This window comes from Orcinus orca, chromosome 18 (assembly GCF_937001465.1).
Source record: "Orcinus orca chromosome 18, mOrcOrc1.1, whole genome shotgun sequence".
In the NCBI taxonomy this organism is placed as follows: Eukaryota; Metazoa; Chordata; class Mammalia; order Artiodactyla; family Delphinidae; genus Orcinus; species Orcinus orca.
In genome coordinates this window covers 66,126,286-66,153,903 of record NC_064576.1, presented here as the reverse complement: position 1 = coordinate 66,153,903, position 27,618 = coordinate 66,126,286, and the positions used below count along the sequence as shown (strand labels likewise).

The window sequence follows — 27,618 nt, the reverse complement described above, 5'->3', positions numbered from 1 at the left end:
GAGCCCTGGTCCGGGAAGATCCCACATGCTGCAGAGCAACTAAGCCCGTGCGCCACAACTACTGAGCCTGTGTGCCACAACTACTGAAGCCCACGCGCCTAGAGCCCGTGCTCCGCAACAAGAGAAGCCACCGCAATGAGAAGCCCGTGTACCACAACAAAGAGTAGTTCCTGCTCGCCACCGCAACTAGAGAAAGCCTGCTCGCAGCAAGACCCAACACAGCCATAAATAAATAAATAAATTTATTTTTAAAAAATCGACTTTATTGGCTCACAAAAATGAAAAGTCAAGAGGCACATCTGGCAGGGTGGATTCAGGAGTTCAAGCAATGTTCTGGACTCTGTCTCTCCTTCCTCAGCCCTGCTTTCCTCCGTGTGTAGCTTCACCCTCAGACAGGCTTTTCTCATGTACCAAGAATGCTCACCACCTACTCTCCACTTACATAGTACTTAGAGGCAGAGATTTCAGAGGAAAAGACACAAGCTGCTCTTACCTGGCATCTATATATCCACGATAAACTGTAATTTAAGAAGAAACAAAAACAGTCTGCTCATATACTATTTGTATTTATATTTGCTAATGGGAGAAGACTTTTGAGGAGGTGGTAGTTGATGGCAGAGGAGTGCATGAAAGGCACACTTTGGATGGTGCATTACTCTTTCTGCATCATTCTCTTCACCTTTCAGAGAGTTTGTGATTATCTTGCGTTGACCATAGCACAGGAAAGTATCCTTAGTGCAAAATTATGGGTAAACATAGTAGTGCTTCAAAATGTGAAAATACTGCACATGTAAAGCAAGATCCTTCAACCTCAATTCTCTTACAGAGAACAGTCTGGATTCAGCAAAACTGTGCAATTCACACTTGTTCCTTTGATATTCTCTGACTAGGAACTGTGTGTCAAGTCAATTGATGAGTGTGTTTTTGCCTGAAATGGAAATTTAAAATATAACTGTAATATATTTATTTAGTGTGTTATTGGGTAAAAAAAAAAAAAAAAGACATTAAGCTAGAAAAAAAAGTAATTGTCCAAAAAGTGGCAGAATTTTTCAAGAGTTATTAACTGAGCATACATTATGTGAGGTAAGTATGTATTTGAAGGATTATGACTGAGATTTTTCCACAGTTGATGCAAGATATGAATCCTTAGGTTTGGGAAGCACAATGATCCTCAAGCAAGACAAATCAAGGAAATATACACCCAGACATTTCACAGGGAAACTGAAGAACACCAAGGGCAAGGAAAAAGTTTTAAAAGCAGCTGGAGAGAGAAGACAAATTACTTACAAAAAGACTATAGCTAGGTTGACAAGTGACTTCTCAACAGCAATAACAGAATCCAGAAAACAGTGGAATAATACCCTCAAAGTTCTGACGGAAAATAATTGCCAATCTAAAACATATACCCAACTAAATCATACCTTAAGAATGAGAATGAAACAAGGACATTTCAGACAAACAACAACCAAGAAGGTTTTCAACCTACTCTCACTAAAAAACTTATAAAGGGTAAACTTCAAAAAGAGAGAATATGAGATGAAAGAAGAAATGGTTTGATAAATATTTGTTTTTAAATTTACTTGTGTATTTTTGTAAATGAATTAGTACAGTATTTGCCCTCCTTGTTATGCAATTAGTAACCTTCTATACATACTCATCTTTGCTTTGCCTTGTTTGCTTAACATTATAACCTGGCAGTATTTTCTCAGCAGTATAAAAAGCTAGTTCACAAGCACTTTTCAAGTCTATGATTGTGTCATGTTTGCTATTGTCTCACTGGGGATAGCAAGTTGCACAGCCAAGGTCAGAGTCAGTGTGGGAGGAAACCACCCAAAGGTGTGGACAAAGGGAACTGTGAGCAATTTGAGGGTCACTGCTGCAACATTCTACTACCTTGTGCAACACAGATCCCACAATGTTGGCTCAGATGCCTGGGGTTCTGCAGGATTTGGACCAAAGATCTTGGCACACAGCTGCCTCTAGCATTCTATCCTTCATTCTGTAAAGGTAGAGACAGCCTAGCAATATTGAAAACATTTCAATCTCTCTACACAGTAGGCCCTCACATAGTTATGCCAGAGCCACTGTGTAGAGGGACTGTGTGTTTTCTGAAGCCTGTAACGATCTGCAGACTGGGTCAGACCTCTTGAGAGCAATTTCTCAAACCACTTGTAATTAGGAATGGAGAGGGTGGAAAGATACATCACCTAATAATGATGCTAATTAAATAAAAGTGTTTGACCCTTTGAGGATAAGAAAGTACAATGGATAGGTACGCTGGAGCTGTTATTTCCTAGATTCACTTTCATGCCTTGTTCTGTGTTAGCATAGGCAACGAGAGACATTTTGCTAGAGATTCACAAGGCAGAAGTGAAATAGGGGCCACCTTTTTATGCTCAAAAGTTTAGGGCAGGGCACAAGGCACTCAGGCATATCAGCTCACCCGGCTGATGAGGGCGGTAGGGGGGCCCACAACTGTTCAGCTCCTACAGGATCCTTCCTTAGCTTCTCCAACTTTCAAGTCAGGTACACGTTTACTTCCCGGACAAAGGGCGCCAGCACCTCCTACAGGACAGCCTCATCATCACGGGTGGAGGCTAAGTGACCAGTGTGCATTCTAGTCCTTCCCCGGTGCTTCAGTTCAGCCTTGCAAGCTCCAGTTCACATCCGTTTTCCTTTCCCAACCATCTGTCCCAAGCATGTCAGGCCCCAGCACCAGACACAGAAACAATACCGACTCACATAGACTTTCTAATCAACTCCCACAATGATATAAGGTCAATGTGTTTGTTACCTATAGCTGCACAACAAATTACCTCAAAACAATAGAAATATTTACTGTTTCACACCGTTTTTGTGGGTCAGCAATCTGGAAGTGGCTTAGTGGGTACTTTTGTCCTGTGAGGTTGCAGTCAAGATGCCAGCATCAGGGAGTTCCCTGGTGGCACAGTGGTTAAGAATCCACCTGCCAATGCAGGGTTCGAGCCCTGGTCTCAGAAGATCCCACATGCCGCGTAGCAACTAAGCCTGTGCACCACAACTACTGAGCCCGTGCTCTAGAGGCCGCGCTCCACAACTACTGAAGCCCATATGCCTAGTGCCGGTGCTCCACAAGAAGAGAAGCCACTGCAATGAGAAGCCCGTGCACCACAACGAAGAGTAGCCCCCGCTCGCCGCAACTAGAGAAAGCCCGTGCGCAGGAATGAAGACCCAACACAGCCAAAAATAAATAAATTAATTAATGAAAAAAAAAAAACATGCCAGCAGCGGTCTGCAAACTTTTTCTCTGAAGGCCAGATAACAAATACTGTCGATTTTGTGGGCCATACAGTCTCTGTTGCAACTACTCAGCTCTGCTGTGAAGGGGCAAAAGCAGCCATGGCCAATGCATTTACAAATGTTTGCAGCTGTGCCCCAACAGAACTTTATTTACAAAAATAGGCAGCAGGCTGGTTGATGTCGTGAGTCAATCTGCCAATCCCCAATCTAAAGGTTTAACTGTGGCGGGGGCATCTGTTCTTAAAATGGCTCACTCGGCAATCTGATGCTGGCTATTAGCGGGAGATAGTCCCTCATCTCTCCTGCTCAATTGTCCCCAAAACACAGTGGCCAGCTTCCTCCAGTGAGCGATCCAAGAGAACAGGCAGAAGCAGCAATGTCCTTATGGCCTCATAAGTCACACATTATCACTTCCGTTATGTTCTGTTGGTCATACAGACCAAGATTAATACATTGTGGGAGGGGTCTACACAAAGGCACAAATACCAGCGATCACTGGGTGAGCTACCTTGAAGCCTGGCTACCGTATAGTCAATTCCCTAAAAGAAATAATACCCCCCTGGTTTTGCCTCTCTGGTCCTACCCTGACTGATACAGGAGATAGAACAGTATAAACTTTAAATGCTAACAACAACAACAAAAAACAGTCAATATGGAAAATTGCTTCATTATAGCCCAAGCAAATTCTAAATTAATTCTAAATGCCCATACCTAGATATGCCTTATCAAAAAAAATAAAAATATAAATGAAAAATCCTATAAATATCCAAGTAGAGAGCAGGAAAAGCAGCTTTCCTTAAAAGGATCAAAATTAAGATGCTTTCCCCAGACTTCCCTGCAACACTGAGTTCCTAAAGATAACGGCAAATTTGTAAAGATTTAGAGGGAGGAAATGTAATTAAGAATTCTATTCCCAGCCCAAGTGTGTTCTTATGCAAAGACAAAGATCTAGAAATTAAACACCTTGTGAATACCCTGCTGACTGAGGAGATTCAAAATTAAGAACTAAAGAATAGGAAAACCAAAATCAGTTAAGTACGGACTCAGGCATAAATAACTGCTGGAAATATGATCGCAAAATTCATTATAAAAACAAAACTATTGAAAATAAGGAAACAGGGTTAGAGAATGAGTAAGTAAGAGGGATCCACCCCTCTGATTAATGATACAAAGCCCGGGAAGTAGGAGAAAAAAATGATGGAAATAAAGGCAGATGAAATTGCCTCTTGCACGATGAAGGAAAAAAATGCCAACATCTACACCAAGGCCTGAAAGAAAAGCAGGAGTTGGCCAGAAGAATGGTGGGTTTTCTGGTGGCCACAGCAGAAGCCCATCCACTCTGGCTGAGGTAAACAGCAGTTTATGGGAAGGATATCAGGATTTCATAGAAGCAGTGAAAGGGAAGGAGTGCCAGATTCAGAAAGAGAAACAGGCAATGCTCAGGGCTGGTCACCAAGGTCATCTGCACTGGTATCAGAGCACTGCTCTGGGATGCAGGCGCCCTAAACAGGTGTCTGCCCTTGTGCCCTTGTGCCCTGGACTCGAGGTTCCCAAAGAGAGAGCCCGGTTGAAGCTGCCCGCTGATGGCTGGAGGAAGACAGGACTTTCCGTGATGGTCCCACAGAGACAGCTCACCAGCCAGAAGAGGTTCAGGAAACCCAAGACTCAACAGGAAGAGGGTGGGTGTCAGCGCTCAAAAAACTGTAACTGTTCTCTCCCTCAGGGATGATGCGACCTGGGCTGGTGAGGGGAGTGGAAGCCAGATCACAAAGGGCCTTGTAAGTCATGCTGAGAAGTGTGTCCATTTTCCAGATGAAAATGGGAAATACATGAAAGGTTTGGAACAGGAGAGTAACAGATTCCATTTAGATTTTAGAAAGATGGCTCTAGCTGCTAAGAACATGCAACCCGTGCACCAAACTGGTGTGGCTTCCAGCAGCCTAAGGTCGCATGTTTGGAACAGTGATGAATTTTTGCCTGGAAAAGCTCCAGGTTACCAAAAGAACTTACCCTTTGTTCCAGCCAACAGCTGAGAGAGGCCCCTGACCTCCTTTTTCTGAGAGTATTTATTTTAAAAGCTTCAATTGTAAATCCTTCTTATGTCCTACAGAAAATTCTGCCTGTACCTCCCATAGCCCAAGAGTGTCTTTAATGACCTCTAAGCTGTTCCTCTGAAATGTAATCCTAAGGACAGGGCCTGTCTCCCACCCTCTGTGGGAGGGTATACTAACTTCAGTAAATGTGTTAGCAGGCACTCATGGCCTAATCACCCAGACAGGAACCACTTACTTGCTTTTTGTAATTTTTTCACATCCCTGACTCTGCTCCAGCCCCCACTCACTCCCTCTCCCTACTCCCTCACTCTTCCTTTAAAACACCCAGTCACCTAGGCACAGATTAGAGTTGAACTCGGGATACCCTGGGGTCTCTCCTTTATTCCAATAAAATCCATCTTTACCTAGTGTCTGGTTTTGTTGATTTTTGACACTGCAATGTGGAGACAGAATTGGAGGGAGACTAATTGGAGACAGTTGCAGAGATCCCTGTATAACAGGAATGGCCCAAACCTAAGTAACAGTGGTGGAGGAGCACATGAGGACTCAAGAGAGGAAATCAACTTAGGATCAGTGGATTTTGGTAACTGACTCTGGGGACCAGCCAAGAGAGCCAAAGTATCAGAATAGTGAAAAAAAAAATTTATGCTGAAAAACGGTGTTCCCTACCCCTCGAAATAATTGATATGCTCTATGCTATCCACTCATGAGAATGAGGGAACTGGTCATTTGGCTCAGAGCCAAATTTAAATCTCATTCATAGCAATAATATGGACTCTTGTCATTTGTGGCTTTCTTTTCCCTGATCCTGACTTTTACCATCTATACTTATTTTATTGTTATGCTGTGTATATCCTTTTTTGGTAAGGTGTCTAAAATACCTTAAAATCACAAAATAACCAAACAACTCATCAGCCCCATATCCTCAGTCAAAACCATTTTCCCCACTCTATGACCTAAATCACAGCAAGATCCTTTTCAACCCACCTCCTAGAGTAATGGAAATGAAAACAAAAATAAACAAATGGGACCTAACGAAACTTAAAAGCTTTTGCACAGCAAAGGAAACCATAAAATAGATAGCTAGTGGGAAGCAGCTGCATAGCACAGGAAGATCAGCTCCGTGCTTTGTGTCCACCTAGAGGGGTGGGATAGGGAGGGTGGGAGGGAGGCTCAAGAGGGAGGGGATATGGGGATATATGTATACATATAGCTGATTCACTTTGTTGTACAGCAGGAACTGACACAGCATTGTGAAGCAATTATACTCCAATAAAGATGTGGGAAAAAAAAAAAGAAAAAAACACTTTCCTGTCTTCCTCACTTACTAATGGTGCCATCCATTCTCCCATAACTAGCTTTCAGACCTCATCAACTAGCAATGACTCTTCCCCCTACCTTTCCTTTGTTGCTCACAATCAGATTGTCTGCATGTGAAGAAATTTTTACATCAGTCCCCTCCTTTTCATTCCTACTTGCTATGAGTTTAATCTTTTCTTCTTGCTTAAAAATTCCATTAGCCTCCTAGCCAGTTTCTTCACACCTTCTGACTATGCACTATTCCCATATTAAATTGATTATTTTTACTTTTCTGTTTTAAAACTCTGAGGATGCACCAGAGCTGATAAATTAAGTTCAAACCTTTCATTCTGGCTTTAAAGATTTCCTCTTAGTATATTATACTATAAAAAAAAGCTACAAACACTTTTAGAATCTCCTAAACTGAGTGCACATGTGGGTGAGGTGAGGGGGGTGTCTACTTTTCTTTCTTCATGTTTCTTTCCAGGTCCCAGATACCACTGGCCTCTCACTCATGGAGGGGGAGGAAGAGTGAATAATGCTAGTGGCAGATGTGGGAGCTGTAGCTCAATGGTTCCTCCCTCCTCCCTCTCCTGGGTGTGCCTGCCTGCTGAGAACATGCACTCTGGGCCTCTCTTAGACTTGACATAAGCTTGCCGTAGAGAGAGGCCTTGCCCCTGGGAAGGGAAGGGACGAGGGGAGTGCTGGGATTATTCAGGATGGACAAGCCCCAATCCAGTTCTGAGGTTTGGCATCAGGAATTCCATTGTTGCCACACACCTGAATGAATTTGAAGACCAAGACTAAAACATATGAAAATTGAGGTTTCTGGAGGCTGGAGGAGTTGATCGGTATAATTTCAGTTTTGTGAGGACTATACCAAGCTCAGGCCATGCAGGAATTTTTAATCTTTTCAGTTTTTCACAGCTAATACTTTGTGCTTGATTTTTCATGAAGTTGGCTCTTAGCTGCTTCAGCCAGTGTGAATGAGTTTAAGCCTCGGCTGCCTAAAGATTTTGATCTGCTGGCTTTGTATACAGGCAAGGGTTCTCTCTATATTGCCTGGGCTGCAGGCACTGACCACTTCAGGTGATCTAGAACATTAGCCACACAGGCCTTAGCAAGCAAACCTGGGTTGAGGTAGAATTTACTCTGTGGGTAGCTGCAGATGACCTTGAACAATACATGCCCAGGTAGGTCTATGCCTGAAGATAGGGCTGATACAGGGATTTAACCACCAGGAGAGAGCCTTTGAGTCCCAGTGAAGTCTTGCCTTGAAAGAGGCAGAGTTTCAGCAGCATACTTTCCTGCTTCTGCTGTGGTTTTTAAATTTTAATTGTTTTTTTTTAACTGAAGTATAGTTGATTTAGGATGTTGTGTCTACCTGTGGTTTTCAGCCAGGTCGGTAAAGATAGTTAAGTTCCACATGGGTCACTGAGCAATAGCATATGAGATTCTAGCTTTAAATTGTTAACATTAAGCTCAGATAGGTAGTACCAGATCTTACTGCCCAAATTCTATTCTATACTCAGAGCCAGAGGAATCAGTCTTAAATTTATGTGACTTGTCAACAGTCTTGAGTCACCCCCAACTATGCAAACTCAAGATGGCCCAAATTTGTTCATTTCATGAGTTCAAGCCAAGGCTTTTGATTTCAGACTGAAGTCATAGGCTCAACCATAAAAGGATGGTATATTTACAATAAGAACAAATGGGCATCTGTATTGAAAAAAAATGTCATCTTCTTAGATTATACTAGAGGAATAACTGAAATAAATTATTGCTGACCCAACGACAAATAAAAATGCTGATCATTTAAAAATACTGTCTCTAGGGGGACATGATTGCTCAAAATCTCACAGAAAAACTGGAATGAAAAATATGTCAGTCTTCATATCAGAACATAAGCAGAGGGAAAATTAAAATAAAAGAAAGGAAGAGACAGATTAAGCTGGAAGAATATTTCTTAGGAGTAAGGTTAAAATCTTAGGAAATACATTAAACAGAAATTAAACTAAAATGAAACCTCAAAGACCTTTAGATATAAAAGGAAAAGAAAAACACACTAAGGTTCTAACTGGTATTAAAGAAGGTTTTAGATAGAGGGAATACATTTGGTTGCTACTAGATTAGAAACAGTAAATCAAAAATTTCAAAATTATCCTGCCAAAATCTGTTATGTACTGAATTGTGTCTCCTTACAATTTACATGTTGAAGACCTAACCTCCAATGTGACTGTATTTAGAGAGGTCTTTAAAGAGGTAATTAAGGCTAAATGAGGTCCTAAGGCTGAGTCCCTAATCCAATAGTCCTGGTATCCATATAAGAAGATGAAAAGACACCAGGGATCCTTCTAGCTCCATGTGCACAGAGAAAAGCCCATATGAGGACAGAGCAAGAAGACAGACATTTGCAAGCAAGGAGAGAGGCCTCAGGAAAAACCAAATCTGCCAATACCTTGATCTTGGACTTGTCAGCCTCCAGAATGATGAGGAAATAAATGCTTATTGTTTAAGCTACCCAGTCCATGGTATTTTGTCATGGCAGCCTGTTACAGGCTGAATATTTGCGTCCCTCCAAAATTTATATATAAAGGTTGAAGCCTGAACCTCCAATGTGGCTATATTCAGAGATGGGGCCTCTAAGGAAGTAATTAAGGTTAAATGAGGTCATAAGGGTGGGTGGGAACTTGATCCAATACGAATTAGTATCCTTATAAGAAGAGACAGGAAAAGGCTTGTGCTCTTGTGCGCTCTCTCTCTCTCTCTCTCTCTCTCTCTCTCTCTCCACTAGCACAAAGAGGAGGCCATATAAGCACACAGTGAGATGGCAGCCGCCTATAAGCCAAGAGAAAAGGCCTCAGAAGAAAATCTATCTTATTGGCACCTTGATCTTGGACTTCCCAGCATGCAAACTCCTTAGCATGGAAGACAAGCCTTTCCAAAACCTGGTTTCTGTGTACTTCCCTGAATGGTTTCTTTTTTTTTTTTTTTGTGGTACACGGGCCTCTCACTGTTGTGGCCTCTCCCGTTGCGAAGCACAGGCTCCAGACGCGCAGCCTCAGTGGCCATGGCTCACAGGCCCAGCTGCTCCACAGCATGTGGGATCCTCCCGGACCGGGGCACGAACCCACGTCCCCTGCAACGGCAGGCAGACTCTCAACCACTGCGCCACCAGGGAAGCCCCCTGAATGGTTTCTTGATACCATGCAGGTACCTCTGCAACCTGGGTGCCAGTTGTACCTTCCAGCTGTAGGCCTCTGAGCTTTATAAACTTTATCATATGTTTCTTCTGCCTGTCATGCCCTTTTATGTTAGTCCATGTAGATCTTGCATGGCTCAACTTAAGGTATCTTATCATTTCTTCTCTGAAGCTCTTAAGTCTTCCAGGTAGAATTACCCATGCATTCATAGCACCTATAACATTTTATTTTTCTTAATATTTTGTCAGTGCTTATTAAATTCTAAGTGAGTGGTTCTCAGATGATGTGATGTAGGCCCCTAGAAGGCATTTTGCAAATGCAAGGAGCATTTTTGGTTGTCATAAAATTGGAGCTTTGGGGAACTCTACAAATGTTCAGTGTGTAGGGCCAGGGATGCGAGATGCCTGCAATATGCAGACAGGCCAGTACCAAAAAGGAACTGTAGGCATCATGTCCAACTTCTGAATGTTCTTCTGGGCTTCCATGTAGGTGAAAAACTTATCAATAATTGTCTGAGTTGAGATTCAAATTCTGGTTTATAAATAACCAAAAGTATGAGTTCATGGTGTTAATGTATATTGAACTCACAGGAATGTAACTACCATATATACTGAGGAAAGAATGCATTGGTTTTCGTTCAGAATTTTACCAAGAGTTGTTCCCATTACAGAAAGCCAGGTCACCAAGGGTAGCAACATGGGTGATATCTGAGTCACCAAAACAACACAACTGCATTGGTCTGCGTTTGTAGCTATAGAATCATGGTGATTCTAAGCAAATGTACAAATTTCCTCATTTAGCTCTTCTTTCAAAATGTCAAATATAGATTTTAAATATGGACAAGTATTCAGTTAAATATTAGAAGCTGGGTTTTACAGCTTTTTGTACAAATGAACAGTCACGAATGTGCCTACTCTGCCAGCATGCTTTTTCTCATTAAGCCGACAAACACATCAAGATTAAGCGAGCATTTTACAAAGGAACATGTTGATTGGAAGAGATATATATTTCTATATTTAAAGAATACTAAAAACTGCAATACTGTCCCTGGAACGTTTGACTATGTTCTATGCAGAAGGAGACAGGTCTCATTGTTTTCTACAGAACAACGTAAATGATCACAAAATATGGCATGCCACACAATATTCAAGAAAAATTAATATTAGCTGTATAAAAGATAACTACAAAGAGGAAGAAAAGATCATATTAAATCATTTCCTCTATTCCATTGCAATGCTGCTTTAAGAGGGTTACAAAAGACACTGAAATCAGCTGCATGATGTAAACCGAGTAGATGAAAGCATCCTTCATGATAAACAAGCTTTACAATTTGCATATGTAAAGTTTCCAAGGCCTGAAAAAATTGTAGCAAAAATGTCATTTTCAAAATGACTGACAATGAATACAAAAGAACTGTCAATACTTGAAACCGTCAAAATTACTTAAAAGAAAAAAAAAACTTTTCCGACATCATTACTTATTTAACAGATGGGGAGTCAGTAATGTTAGTTCAGAGCCAATTTAAAAAAGAACCACCAAATATTTTTACGAAGTCATTTCATTATTCATTAGCAATACTTAATTACCAAGAATCTTAGAGAAAGAGGCCACAGATCAATGAATGTTTAAAAGTAATCCCTTCAATGACAGATTACCCATAATTTATCAAATGTCAATGAAGAGTTTGAATGTCTTGTCCAAATAAGATGGTTCTCCAAGGAATTTTTTTCTTTTAAAGATTCGGCTCGGGCTTCCCTGGTGGCGCAGTGGTTGAGAGTCCGCCTGCCGATGCAGGGGACACGGGTTCGTGCCCCGGTCTGGGAAGATCCCACATGCCGCGGAGCGGCTGGGCCCGTGAGCCATGGCTGCTGAGTCTGCGCGTCTGGAGCCTGTGCTCCACAATGGGAGAGGCCACAACAGTGAGAGGCCCGCATACCACAAAAAAAAAAAAAAAAAAAGATTTGGCTCACATTATGGACTTACGTGGAATTTTTGATGCAATCAATGAAAAAAATAAATATCAAATTTGAAATACTGCAAAACAATGAGGTATATCTTCTAAGCTATATTTGCAAAGGTCTTTCTCTTTATTCAATTTATAAATATTTTAATTTATATTTTGTATATAATATGCATTTTTTTAATATACAGAAAAATTGAAAGACTAGGACAATAAACATACTTATCCTCACTACCTAGATTCAATAATTTATTTTGCCATAATTGCTTCCTATATGTATGTATATTTTAGCTAAAACATTTCAAAATAAAATATACATTATCATGCCACTTCATCCCTGTATTCTCAAGCATAAATCTCCTAAACATAAGGATATTCTCTTACATAACCACTATGTAATTACCACATCAAAAAAATTTTGGAATAATTATCTATGTAACCTAATAGTCCATTTTCAAATGTCTCCAATTGTCCCCTAGATACCTTTTATTATTGTTTTTTGTTATTGTTTTTAAGGGGGACTCTAATCTAGTTTCACATATTGCATTTGTTTGTTGTATTCAGTCTCTTTTAATCCAAAAAATTTGTCAACCCTATCTTTAAAAAAATTTTCTTTTTACATTGACTTTTTCCACCAGACCAGTCATCTTTTAGAATTTCCACATTCTAGATGTTTCTGATTGTCTCCTCATTGTGTGGTTTAACTTATTCCTCCCTCCCTCCCCGATAAACAGGAAATTATAGGTTTCATTCAATTCATGTTAAACATTTTTGGCCAGAATACATCCTATGTGATGCTGATACTTCCTATTTGCTCACATAGGAGATTGGAGAGGTCGACTCTACCCCTATTACTAATGCAATTACCTGGGTTAGAAGGGGCAGTCAGATCTCTCCAATGTAAATGCATATTTACAGTGTAAATGAGGTCCCTCTTAAACTTAAAGGAAAGGGGATCGATCTCATTACAGTGCAGGAAATTATCTTGGCTTTTTCGACAAATCGAGTATTTTAAAATAACCTTGTTCACTGATGATTTTTGTATTTTCCAGCTTTGCAGCATAATCTATCTAACATGAGGATAGACAAAAGGATACTGACTCAGAAACAGATTGCTCTCATGTGGATGCTATGATGATTAGATTTAAAGATCAGTTAACATTTTACAACACCAGATGGGGTGGTTTTAAGCAGATGTGGAACATGTTACCCAGAATTTACAAGAAAAATTAATTGAGCTTCAAAAGAACTTTGAGGACAAAGCATGATTTAATCAGTCTAATTTAAAAGGTTTGGGATCCAGTTAAGACTTTCACACTCACTTGTCTGAAAAGAAGCTAAGTTGTGGCAGCATTTTCTACTACCTATATAGTCGAGAATGGTTTCAGTCCGTGCACTTACTATAAAAGTCTACAGGACATTTTAAATTAACGTAAATAGACAGTACAAAATATTAAAACAGACATCAGAAACACAGACATGTCCTTGAATTTTAAAGAAAGGTACTGTTCTCAAATATTTCATATTTTTATATAATCTAAAAATTTCTAAGTAGTATGATAAGATATTATGTTATGAAATTTACATTTGAAACTATGTATTTATTTTTTGGTTACTTTTTTTTTTCCTGTTTAATTCTGATACTCAGAGTCCCCAGAGGCCTAGCACAATCTCTCCATAGTCTTTTGTATGAATATGCTCTAAAATTAGATAATGGTGATGGTTGCACAACTCCATAAATATATTTAAAAACACTGAACTGTATACTTTAAGTGGGTGAACTTTATGATATAGAAATATCCCAATAAGGTTTTTTAAAAAAGAATGATTGATTGATTGAATAAATCTTAAACTCATAGTCCCCGTCCTTGACAAATCATAGGACTTTATCAAATGTTCAGCCAATTATGATTTTACACTTTCATTTGAAATTCTAGGTCTTCTCAGAATATTAGACATACAAATACATTTTATGTCCAAAGCAAAATATAAATGACTATTGTATTTTAAACATCAGAACAAACTTTATTCAATACACCAACTCAGCAGCATAGTGTAAATTCAAGAGAAGAGAAATATTGACTTGTTTCTTCCTATATTGGTAACTTACATTAAGCTCAATTAAACAACAAATACCTAAGAGGTAAGGGATAATGTGTCCAGGGTGGATCCCTTGCAGGCAGAGCTTCATAGAAAACAGTTTCAGCCAACTACATAAGAAATAAACCCTGGTCAGTCTCAAGGATTGGATCCTGGCACCTGATCTCACCTGGGAAGGAGCTGGTGCTTCCCTAGCTGAGCTGGAAGATTAGGGCTGGAGCCAAGGTTCTGCAGAGTCACACTACCTTGGACCTTAATTCCTTACTATGCCAGGGGAGGGGCTGATGCTATCCTATGCTTGCAGTTTAAAGCTCCATAGCCTAAGCGTCTCGGTTGGATTCCTCTCCCAGAGTCTAACAAATGGCCCTTAGAAGGCAATGGGCAACAGTGGTTTGACACAAATACTATTGCCCCCCATGCCCAGCTTGACATTGTTCCAGAAGGCTTGGTGCCTTTCCAGCTTGGCCATTTGCCATTTTGACATACCATTAGTATACCCTTATTCATCCTAAATATATTTCTAAAAAGACTACTGGAATGGAAAAAAGTTTTAAACATCGTTCAGTTTTTTAAATTGAAGCACAGTGTTGTGTTAGTTTCAGGTATACAGCAAAGTGATCTAGTTATATTTTTTTTTCAGATTTTTTTTCCCTCATGGGTTATTACAAGATATTGAATACAGTTCCCTGTGCTATACAGTAAATCCTTGTTGCTTATCTATTTTATGTATACTAGTTTGTAGAGTCAAATTTTCATATTTAGTTACTTTGTTAAAGAAAAGAAAAATCCAAGATAGCTTTTTATCATATTGAGAAAATACAGATGTACGAATGTATGGTGTTGAACATTAAACATCACCTTGGAGTTACTGTCCAGCTAGAAGTTACTTGACAATTACTTTCCCCCCGTTTTTTTCCTTTGGGAAAAATTAAGTACTTCTGTTATTAATAATTGGTTAATAAACCTGGCACTTTGACTTAATTCTTCTGCTGAATTTCAGTAGCACCTAAAGTATATTCTCAACTCAAAAGTATTTTTCTTGCTCTTCCAGAGCCTTGAATTTAGTATATTCTTTTCTCCTTGTCTGACAATGTGAGACAACAGTTCATAAAAAGCAGTGGTGAGTACACATAATACAGATGGTGTGAAACCTAGGTTCTTTTTTGTTTACCTTATTTTAAAAAGTACTTCTAACAACAATTCTCCTTATTTTTTTAACTTTATTTGCATGACTCCTTGATTGATTCAACATGTTTTTAAGAAAGTCCTGTTCCCTGGGGCTGCATTACAACGGGTCTAGATGGTCCTCCTGAGACAGAAGCTGAAGTAAACCACACAGGAGGGGAGTAAACAGACGTATAGAATAAGTAGACTTTCACTGACCCTGGTCGACATGAAATCCTCCCTAAATGTCAACCAGGCTCAGACTTGCAAATCTAAAATAACCTCATGTGGAGAAGCAGGTCAATTTTTGGCTAGGAATAGAGGTACTATTCCCTGATTTAAGAAAAAGTTTATTCAGAAGTTGTACACTAAAGTTTTAGAAATGAATTAAGAATACCAATCTGTAAAGTGTCCATAAAGCACTGGAGATTCTGTTCTAGAAGAAATGAACTACTGTTTCCTGTTTACTGCATTCTGAGCACTGAGAACAAAGTCAGCCAGTAAGATGGGCTGAGGGCACAGGTAAGGAGACGCTGGACATCAAAGAGCCTCTCACAGGGCTTCCCTGGTGGCGCAGTGGTTGAGAGTCCGCCTGCCGATGCAGGGGACACGGGTTCGTGGCCCAGTCCGGGAAAATCCCACATGCCGCGGAGCGGCTGGGCCCATGAGCCATGGCCGCTGAGCCTGCGCGTCCGGAGCCTGTGCTCCGCAACGGGAGAGGCCACAACAGTGAGAGGCCCGCGCACCGCAAAAAAACAAACAAACAAAAAAACTATATATGCAAAATCTTATTGGTTGGTGACAAATACACTATATTAATGAAGGCCAAAGCTAGGTTATCTGTTTGTATATATAAGTCTACTAGATTACATTTTAGCTATAACAGATAAGTCAATGGTTCTCAGCCCTGATTACAAATTAGAATTACCTAGAGAGCTTTCTAAAAATATACATGCCCAGGCCCACGCCAGACCACTGGAATCAGAATCCCAAGGAGTAGGCCTAAGCACAGTAAAAGATCATTACAGTATATTATATTCTAAACTTAGGAAAGAGCTTACAGATCATTTAGACCAATTCCATCATTTTATAACTGAGAAACTAAAGCCCAGAGACTCCTGGTCCCCACCTGGTCAGTTGCACTGACACTTAGGGACTGAGCCAGGCCTAGAACCTAAAAGTCTGTGTCCATCCACGCTCCTTCTTTCACCCTGACTCATTCGTTTGTTAATATATTCATTCAGGAAATATTTTGAGAGCGCATTATATGTTCAGCCCTAGATAATAACACCTGCTGCCGTTATGGAACATTGCTGGAAAGAATCCAAATGTCCACCAACTGGTGAGCAGATAAGCAATACAATGAAATAATATTCTACAATAAAAAGAAATAAACTACTGATACAATCAACAAAGTAGACAAATCTTAAAAACACTCTGCTAAGTGAAAGAAGCCAGGTGCAAAAGACCATGTTTATATGATTACATTTATATAAAATGCCCACAAAAGGCAAATCCACAGTGACAGAAAGTAGATTAGTGGTTTCCTGGGGCTTGGAATAGGAGCAGGGGTTGGCTGAGAATGGACAGGAAGGATCTTATACAGGGTGATGAAAATGTTCTAAAACTGGAGTGTGGTGATGGTTGCACAACTCAATAAATTCACCAAAAATCATTAAGTTGTTCACTTACAATGGATAGTTTTATGGCCTGTAAATTATCTCAATAAAACTTAAAATAAAAAAAACCTGCTGTCATTTATTAAATACTATATAACAGGAATTTGTACTAGGATTTAAACAGTACTACCCTCAGTGATATGCTCATAAATTTTTTAAAACAAGTTAACTGATATAAAGAATGTTTAGCACACAATTTACAATTAATGATACAATATATGGCTCTTTATTTATTATACTTTAGTATGACTTGCCATTTCTTGCAAAATCCACTATCAGTTTTTATAATTATTTCACCAACAATAGTGTCACAAATTCAAACAATAAATAAATGCTTGATTTCTCTCTAATACAGCAAGGAAGTTGCTCACGTTATTGACCAAGAGTGTAGTTCTGACATGAATGTTGGCGGAGACTCTGTTTACATTAAGGACAAAAGTGAAACAATGAAGACATATGCCAAAACTTCACTTGTTTTTCAATGACGTAAGCAACTTTTTTGCTGAAATAATGATAGCTGTTAAAAAAATGAAAGAATATTTCCTCAGTTGGGGGGAGGGGGTATTGACAATGTGACAGCCCCAGACATGAAACATTTTAAGTTTGATCTTCATTAACATTTTTACTATTACTTTCTTATGTCTGGAGACAACCAACAATAATTCAAACCCTGCTTTGTAGCATTTGACAATTTCCATGGTGTAAACAGTCCCACCATGGCTGGTTTCAAGCTACCAACATACCACTGAATGCAGAGTTGGGAAGAAATATGCAGTATCATACCACTAAACAGTATTTCCACATACAGATACAATAGACATAAATAATCTTATCAGCAGAGCTAAGAGTAAAACAATTAGAAAGAGATGCGTTTCAAGTTTTTTAGCCTTTGTTTCTAACATAATTTAACTGTAAATTTATGGAATTTAATTTTTAAATGAATTCGTGAAATCTTAACAGTGGGCACTCATCAACTGGCTCTAGCACACAACCAACCGACTGCCCGTTTTACCAGTGAGAAAGCTGAAGCTCAGAGAGGCAGTCACTAACTAGCCCTGGTCACACAGCATGGTGCCACCCAGGTCGATCTAATTCCAAATCTTCTCCCATCCACCGTGCCTCTCCTTCAAATGTAGCTGGTGACCGACCCACACATCAACACCCAAACACTAACGTCAATGGATTGGTCATTTGTTGGATAACCATTGCTTTCCTTTCCAATAGGTGGAATGGGAACTCTGACCAGGGCAGGAGGAAAAAGTAAAACGAAAGAGCACATCTAACCCGACAGTTTTGCTCAGGACATGGCAGGATGCGGCCCTTCCCGAGACTTGGCTGAGTCCAGATTCAGCAATCAGCCATCGTGTGACAACTGGTAGAAATGATAGATCACTGTGGGGTTTTTTTGGTTTTTTTTTTTAACGTTTGTCATTCAGTATTCCTTTTCACACATTTTCACTATAGTTACTGAAAACGTTATTTAAGACTTACCTTGGAGGTCACAGCAAAGGCCAAGTGTTAAAAATCAAATGTTTCCAAGAGAGAAAAAGGTTTCAGGAGTAAATCATTTAGTTCTCCACACAGATACTCCTTGGCCCCCGGTCTGGTCCACTCCTCCACGGTACCATTTTCAAATCGGCCGCCTCTGCCTTCCTTGACTGCTAACTACTGGGGCCCAGTTGTGACACTGCCACATCCCAGCATCACATCTCCCTTTTCAGTCAGCTTTTCAGTCAGTTTTTCAGTCAGAAATATTTTAATGAGTGTCCTGACGCCACATAAGATTGCTCAGGAAAAATCGGAATTTACATTGTGGAGTTCCAGTACAAAAGTGCTTTGAAACGTTTTAGGCAGAGTAGGTTCCAGGCAAAAGCGCTGTCCCGCCCAGCACCTCAGTACCTCAAGTGCGTTCAGCAAACCGGCGGGCGCCGGCGCTGACCGCGCGGCGCAGCATCTCCCGCCAGAGTCCACAGCACATGCGCAGTCAGACCCTCCGGCGGCCGCTCAGCTCCGCCCCTCGGAGACGCCGGGTTCCCTGAAAGGGACAGAGCGTAGAGACGCTCAAGCGCGGGCTGCAGCCGCGCAGGCGCAGTCGGGGCGCCGTTGCTGAGCCAGCCACTTTTTCTCTCGCGGGTCCCGGGTCGTTGGTTTGCTAAGTGCAGTTGGGCCCGGCAGGTGCTGAAGGGTTGGGGTCGTGGACCCCCGCCAGGTCTCAGCAGCACGGAGGTGCAGGCTGTCGCCGAGGACGCGGGGCCGGGCGCCGCTAGCGGTGCGCTCCGCCTCGGGGCCCTCGCCCCAGCCTCCGGCCAGGCCCGGGCTCCAACCCCCGTCCCAGCCGCGGCCTCGCAGTTCACCCTGCTGGTGATGCGCCCCTGTGGAGGGCCGGACGAGGCTGCAGCCGAGGGGGTCCTGCGGCAGGCTCCGGCCCTGGGGGGCAGCGCCGGGGCGGGCAAGCCCGTTCGGTACCTGTGCGAAGTGGCGGGGGATGGCGAGGAGGAGGCGGGGGAAGACGAGACAGACCTGCTGGACACTTCGGACCCCCCGGGGGGAGGCGAGAGCACGGCTAGTTTGGAGGATCTGGAGGACGAGGAGACCCACTCTGGGGGAGAGGGCGGCAGCGGTGGAGCCCGGAGACGGGGCAGCGGCGGGGGCAGCATGAGCAAGACCTGCACCTACGAGGGCTGCAGCGAGACCACGAGCCAGGTGGCCAAGCAGCGCAAGCCGTGGATGTGCAAGAAACACCGCAACAAGATGTACAAGGATAAATACAAGAAGAAGAAAAGCGACCAGGCCCTGAACTGCGGTGGGGCCGCCCAGGCTGGCAGCGCAGGAAATGTCAAACTTGAGGTATCGACTGGGGTCTGGGGGAGTGGGAGGTGGAAAAAGAAACCCCACTCTGGCCGCAGACCGCGTCTCCAGCGCCTGCCTACCGCCTCCCAAATGGGCCAGGTTGCTGTGGCAGGACTTGTGGCTGAGAGTTAATGAGTGCTTGCCCTCAACTACAGTTTATACAGACATGCATCCTTGTGAGGTTCTGGTGCATCCTTGTGAGAGATGAATAAATCTCAATGAAAATGATGTGACATGTCAGCAAAGCTGTCGTTTCAAAGGTCTGGGATATGGGCTGGAAGGGCAGATAGTAAATGATTGACCTGATTCATCACTAGAGGAGCAGGCAAAGAGACTTAGGAACCTGCGTGAAATTGGTACTTTGGAGAAGATAATCTCTTCCTGTTATCACTACCCTATTCTCGGTATCCTTTTCTTAGTATACTTATTCTTAGTACCCTGTTCTCAGTACCCCTATTAAGAGTACACTTTTAGTGTTCTTAGTGTTATTTTCTTAGTTAAACCTATTCTCAGTTCTCTGTTCTTAGTACTCTGTGCTTAGTACTACTGTGTTCTCAGTGTCCTGTTCTCAGTTGATTTTGTTCTTAGTATCCCAATTATCAGTAAATAAGCCACTTATTACAGAATGAAATAGTCATTTGTCCCTCTGTTTGTCCCAAATGTACCCGTTCACTTCAGAATTCTTTACAGAGAGAGGAGATAATATACTTCTTTTCAAGAAGGAAGTATTTTACCTGTAGCAACTTTCTTTTTTTAATTGCCCAGCATTTACATCTACAGTTTGAGGAAAATGTACAAAAGGCAAATAGATACTGAATTCGAATCTCTCCCTCCACCCCCCCCCAAAGAACCTTAATAATTTTCCTATTCTAAAATAATTTGCATGATTTTTTTAGGGAAGATAATTAATTGCTATAAGCAACAAATAATAGCCATTTATCTTACAGTATTGGGACACTTTACCAGTTCTGAGGAATCAAGAGCTGTAAGTCTTTGTTGAACTGAGTGTAAAGAAAATAACAGGGACAGGCAGGATACATTAAGGGCCAACTGTACAGTGGTGCTTTAGTAGTGGAGAGGATAGATCATTGTAGGCTGAGATATTCTAGAAAGGCTTTGCAAAGAAAATACAACTCAGTGTAAGCCAGAAAGGACGGCTAATAGTATGTGCTTAATCAGCTAAGTTTCTTAATGTGCCAGGCACTGTGCTAAACTGTAAATGGAGCCTCACACCCTTCAGCAATGAGATAAGTACTATATTTTACATATGTGGAACTGAGGCACAGAGAGGTTAAGTAACTTGGCCTAGGTCGTGCAGCCAGCAAGTACTCAAACCCAAGCAATCTGGTTCTAGAGCCTTCATTCTTATCCCCACACTATACTGCTTCCCTAGAATTTTGGTGATGAAAAGAAAGAGAATACATTTTAGTAAAGGAAGGGAAGTGGGAATACAGAAGGCACTTCTGGGAAGGCAGCAAGGGGACCATTCTAGCTAAAGCAGAATATTTATGTGGAAAATTCACAAAAGATAAATTTAAGAGTTTGAAGCCAATTTTTGTATGATGTTGAATGCCAGGCAATGGATTTTGAATTCGGAGTCTTCAAAAGAAAGTTCCTAGTTAGGAAGTAACAGGGGCTCCAACTCTGATGGAGTGGATTAAAGTCAAGAGCCTATAGATTTAGAGATGTTTTAGGAGATGATTATAGTAGGACTGGTAGGTGGTGATGGGGTCTTCTGCCATAGTGTGAGCAGCAAGATTAGAAATTAAGATATTTAAAAATCAGTATTTCTTACACAAATCAAGGTTAAATGAGAAACAAACGTATATAATATTTAGTCGATGTATCTAAAAATTATGCTGTGTGAGAGACACATAAAGGAACCAGGGATGAAAGAACTGACCTGTGGGATTGATCATTATCATTAGATATCTAAAAGGCTATCATTTGGAAGAAGCAGTAGACTTATTTTGCATAGTTCTGAAGTAACTAGGGCTCTTAGGTGAAGATCACAGGGGTTATCTTTCAGCTCAACCTAAGTAAACGCTCCCTACATGTTAGATATTCAAAACCAAATAGGATGCCTCAAAAGTTGGTAACTCCTTAGGACAAAAACTGTTGAAAATTTTTGAAAAGGGAATTCCAACACTTGTAGAAGTTTGAACTAGATGACTCAAGTTTATTTTCACTACAAGCTTCTGTGATTTTGTGTTATTAACATTCAGAATGTACACAGTGCTGTGTGTAAGGTTGTGAGAATGCAGGGTACTCCATCATCAATTTCGGCATCCCATTTCTTGTGCAATAAAAATGAAGCACAGTCCCATAAGTAGTTAATCCTATGGGGAGAGAGGAAGGAAAAAATTATTTTTGTTTTCTCTGGGTATTAGATTCCTCTTTTTACAGTTTTTTATACTGTGAGGCTTAAAATGTTAAGGGATTGAACATTTTTTTTAACATCAGATTGATAAACTTCTCATAGTGAAAGAGATAAAGAAAGGGAGTATTCTAATAGACAACTCAGAGGACATTAGAAAGAAGGTCAAGACAAAAAAAACGGCTTCAATAATAACCAAAATGAAGAGCAGAATAAGAGTGAATTCATACGTGGCACAGCTTATGTGACTTTATATTTGGTCAGAATTTTTGGATGTGGTCAGTATTGTATCATGGTTTTATAAGAGTCAGAATGTTTCAGTGAACTAACATTTTGTTAGCCAGGAAAATTGTATTTAAGATTTTATCAGGTCGGTGGGGATACACAGTTGGTAGTAAGTGCTGCTGATTTTGTTTGAGGAACGATGTCTCAAAGAGAATGGTGTCATTTTAGGACTTGCCTGTTTTGTCTACACCAGTGGCAGGAGATTACTTATACCAGTGCTTTCCAGTCTTTTCAAAGCCAGTTTGTCATTTTTCTCCTGGTGACTTCCAAATTTTGAAATCTTTGTGTATCAATTGCTTCTTTGAGTAATATTTTACTCCCCTTCCCCATTTTTTTTGCTGTTGTTAATTTGTTTGTTGTTGTTTTGTTGGGCAAAAAACTATCAAGAGTGTTTTATTAGCACTACATGAATGGCCTTTGAGTTCATATATTCAAAGGCAGGCAAACTTTGGTTTGCCCTGGATAGCTTTATCTGAGGAGAATGTTCAGTTTACACTTGGCACTTTTTTGTAATATTGAAAATCACTGACAAATATTAAAATAGGTTCCCTTCCCCTACCCTGCTCCACTATTGATTTTTGAGACCTTCTGGAGACAGAAGATCCCAGGTTGGAAGTCCTGGAGGGAGAGGGAGTGAGGCATGTTATATAAAATTAACTGCCAACACTTTGCCTAATGACTTAAAGAGGGACTTTAAAGGCTCCCAGGAACTGGGCAAGAAGGAAGAGAAGCAAAGACCTGTTCATCACTTCATTGAAATGCCTCTAATCATGGATTGCTATATCAACATTTAATCCTATTTGCATTTTTATCTTTTATCCCAGGAAAGTGCAGATAATATACTCTCCATTGTTAAACAGAGAACAGGATCTTTTGGGGATCGACCTGCAAGACCTACTCTTTTAGAACAAGTGTTAAATCAGAAAAGACTGGTAAATATCTGTTTGTAAAGTAGTTACAAATCTAACAAAAGTTGTTTGTTATAAATGGAACTATTTAGCTTTTGAGATCTCAAAATTTGTTAAACTGGTAATCAGAATAGAATTGTGCCTCTGCCAGTACACGTTGGAATCTCATAAAGACAAAATTACAAAGAAAGTATAATTTCACTACATAAAAATGAATATTGTAGTTAAAAATGGTGGTAAAAATAAAAATGCAAACTTGAAAATAACATACAGGAAAAACATTTGCAACAAATATGTAAAAGACTGTGGTTGTATGGTTGATGTTTTTATCACACAGATAGGGAAGGAAAAAATTTTGACCTCAATACATTGCAAAAAATATAAACAGAAAAAAGCAGAATGCTTCCCTTATATGATATGGAAAGATATTTCATCAGTAAAAATCACACAATAAACAGTACAATAAGTGAAAATTATTTAAATGATAACACACAGTGATGTTGAGGGTTCCATGAAAGGGACTCATTCTGCTGATGGCATCTTGTATTAGTACAGCACTTTAGAAAGCAGCTGGGCAGTCTGTATCCCTTCACTCAGAAATCATACTTACTGTGAAGACATTCTCAGGAAACAAATCCTAAATATGGATAAATTAAGCATAAGGATATTTGCCAGAAATGTATTTATCACAAATAGTAAAATGGTAGTTTAAACAACCTCAATGTCCAACAGTCTCATAACAGCTAAGTAGACTTTAGTACATTTACTTAATAAATGTTGGGCAGTCTTTACCAATAAATTTTAAAGAAAAGTAATAAATAGGAAATATACTATGCTGTAATATTACATTTTAAAAATCAGTTTTTAGTGATCATGTTTCCACCTTATTTGGTTTATCTTCTTCACTTTATTAGGTTCAAGCGTTTTTTACCTTCATCAATTTATATAAGTATTTTAATAAAAACATATTAGCCATAGTCTATTATATTTGTCATATGAGTATAACTATATTTAAAAATGGTGAGTGTATAACACTATGTTGGTTGTTTCAGAGCAGTTGTATTTCTTTTCTGAAATTTTGGTAATGTGCTAATATTACTTTTATTATACATGTATACCTATATATACACACACACATACCTATACACACCATTTTTAATTTCTCAGAAAGACTTAGTAAACTGGTGGGAGGAACTTGAGTTCCAGTACTAGTCATACATGTATGTGTTTCTAAACTGGCATTTAACCATGTTCCCATGGTATGCCTTTTCCTTTTTTTTCTTGCTGTAATCCAGTGCTGTTTTTGGCTCTTACGTTTCGTAAAGGGTATACATGCTGGCATATCATAAAAGCATTTCCTTTGTGTGCAAAATCACCAATAAGATCAGGCTTCACCAGTGAGTTTTAGGTTTTAGTATTTGATATACGACATCAAATTTTATTATTATTAGTTTGCAGTTTAATTGCAGTACATCAGATGCAGAAGTGAATTCAATTTAGGCATGTTTCGTTTCGTAAGCATATTGTATCTTGTGTAAGGATATAGAAGAGTAATTTTATAGCATGAATATGATCTAATCTCATAAAAATAATGCTATTAATAAATATTTTTTTATTTTTCCTTTTTAAGTCATTACTAAGAAGTCCAGAAGTGGTGCAGTTTTTACAGAAACAACAACAGCTATTAAATCAGCAAGTTTTGGAGCAAAGACAACAGCAGTTTCCAGGAACATCAGTGTGAGCGAATTTATCAAGAAGTCCTACACGTTTTTTATCTTATTGTAGTGGATGGACATATTTTTATACTAAAGATAAATGGGGTAAGATTTGCCAGTAGAAGGTAAACAGTCATTTTCCTGTGACTGTATGTGTGCATTTGGGGACAAATAAGTATTGCACATTGTGCATCTGATCCTTTCAGATCACTGTGGATTTGAAGAAATCAGCTTATCTTTCCAAAGTAATATTTAATTACAATGTTTTTTTAAACAAAATGTTTCTCTTCAGTCATTGTTACTGAAGGTAATGAAGCAGTTGCTTTCTGTGGAAGTCACGAAGTTAATAGATATTAATCTTGAATCATCTAACTCAGTAATTCTCATCAAAGGGCAGTTGGAAACATATGGGTATGTTTTTGCTTGTCACGGTGACCTTGAAAACTGCTGGTTTTTAGTGAATGGGACAGGAATGCTAGGTGTCTGGAATGGTCCTCCACAACTAAGAATTATGTTACATGCAATGCCAATAATCCCCGTTAAGAAACACTGAGAGCTACTTGTGATGATAAAATGTAGTTGGGGCACCTAGAACTGGGTTCTCGTAATAACCTTTTCTTTGCAGTTAAGACTGGAGCTGTCAAAGAGGTAAGCATATTTTCTGTGTATAAGGAAAGTCATCATTGTTAAATAGCTGTGAGATTAGGATGTGCATCTCCTTTCAGAGATGTGCTGGTAAAACCCGAGAGGGATTAACCAAGTACCCTGGAATGAGTGCATCTCCTAAAGTTGGCTTCTCTACTTCTTGTTACCTATTAGTGTTGATCTCATTTAAAACAGACACTCTTGTGTGTTGAATTTGTGAACAGTACAAATGTATCTCATCCCACCAATGTCAGGACAAAATTACCTTTTTATACTCATTTCTTTTTAAAAAAGAGATCCTGAATATAAGAATAACACTCCAGCATTTTGTCAGTCTTTTTCAAAATTGAGTTATTTTAAGATTGTGTTATTCCTAAGTATTGTTCAAAGAGTGATGGGTAATCCGGATAGATACTTTTTTCTTGTATTTTCTCCTAGGAAAACTTTTAAAAGGCAAAGCTTACCAATAAGAGTATCAAATCAAATGTCAAGAAAGTATTTCCAGTGTTAGGACAATAAATGCATGTGCCTCAAGTTAAACTGTGCAAAAATTTGTTAGTTTCTTGGGTTTTAAGCTCTGAAATATATATCAAGTTAAACTTAGTCATGGCTGTTCTAAGATGTACTTAAGGAGAGAAAGAATCTTATGTTCATTTTTTATACGTGTTTTATACCTGCATATCTGTGCAAAAATGCTTTTACCAGAATTATTCATTAAAGTCCAGTTATTGACCTTTGAGTTGTCTGAGTCACTTATTCTATTCTTTAGTTGCTCTGCACCGGATGCAGAGGAAATTCATTTCCATTTGTTATTAACTGTTAGCTTGTTTTCTTACTTACGGCGTTGGGAGCTTTATTGAATCCCTAGAGTTTTCTTACTTATGGTGTTAGGAGCTTTATTGAATCCCTAGAGTATAAGTTAACTTTTGTAGTAAAAAGAAAACAAAAAAAGCCAGCTTATCCTTCTTCAAATGGAACACGAGGATTAGGAAAGGAGGGAAAGTAATAGGCCAGTGACAGCTGAATTAAAAGAAAAGGAATTGAATTTATATATATATATATATATATATATATATATATATATAAAATATACATAATATATATTATAGAAAACAATAAGGTTTTTTACATATTTAGGGTAGATTTATTGCAATGTGTCCCCAACATTTTTATCCCTGCATATATTTATAACTCTTGTCATGTGACTTTGCTGTTCCTCCCACGGAGAGGTTGAGTTTATCTACCCCTTAAATCTGGAGGACTGGCCCTGTGACTTGTTTTGGCCAATAGAATACAGAGGAAATAATAACATGGCATCTCTGAGTAGACAGACTTCCAAAGGTTTTGAACACTTCAGCTAGTCCTTTTAGAATGCTACCCAGCTGCCATGGTAACAAACCCAGACCAGCACAGCCTGCAGGATAATGAGACACATGGCCCAGTCACCTCTGTTGTACCAGCCAATAGCCAGTAAACAGCCAGATATGTGAGTGAGGCTGTGCTAGACTAGCTATGCCCCAGCCAGCCTGCCAGCTGACTGCAGGTGCGTTTGATCTGGTCCAGACTGGCAGAACCACCCAGCTGACCTGCAGACTTGTGGGCAAGAATAGTTATGATTGTAAGCCACAGAGTTGTGGGATGGTTTGTTATGCAGCATTCTTGAAACAGTAGGTAACTGATACACCTAACTGTATAGTTGTTTCTGTGTAACAAATCACCCCAAAATTTAGTGGCTTGAAAACAATTTATTATTATTTCTCACAGTTCTGTATATGATTACTGTGGTTTTAAATAACTCTGCAAAAGCTTTCAAGGTAGGTGTGGTAGACTGCACTTCCCAAAGATGCCACAACAAAATCTCCCATCCCACATGCTCTTATGTGATGTGGCCCATTAAGAACTAGATTTTATTTTTCTGCCCCCTTGAATTTGAGCAGGCCCTGTGACTGCTCTAACCACATGACAAAGTGATGTTAATGCTAGTTGATTTGAGTCTAGAGGAAAGGAGATATAGTAAGTGGAGATATGGTATATTTGCAGTAATAACGTAAAGGCATTCACAGCTTGCATTTTCCAGCCAAGTCATCTGCTATTGTAGAC

At 39.8% G+C, this 27,618-nt stretch overlaps 1 protein-coding gene across 1 annotated transcript; it reads left to right on the top strand.

The window, feature by feature from the left end:
- The first annotated feature begins 9,839 nt into the window (after positions 1–9,839).
- RFXAP (regulatory factor X associated protein) lies at positions 9,840–26,257 on the top strand. The gene is made up of 4 exons (XM_049701140.1): positions 9,840–9,845; positions 18,794–19,585; positions 23,075–23,182; positions 24,789–26,257. Exons 1-4 carry the CDS (start codon positions 9,840–9,842, stop codon positions 24,897–24,899), a joined length of 1,017 nt encoding a protein of 338 aa, XP_049557097.1. The 3' UTR covers positions 24,900–26,257.
- The last annotated feature ends 1,361 nt before the right edge of the window (positions 26,258–27,618 follow it).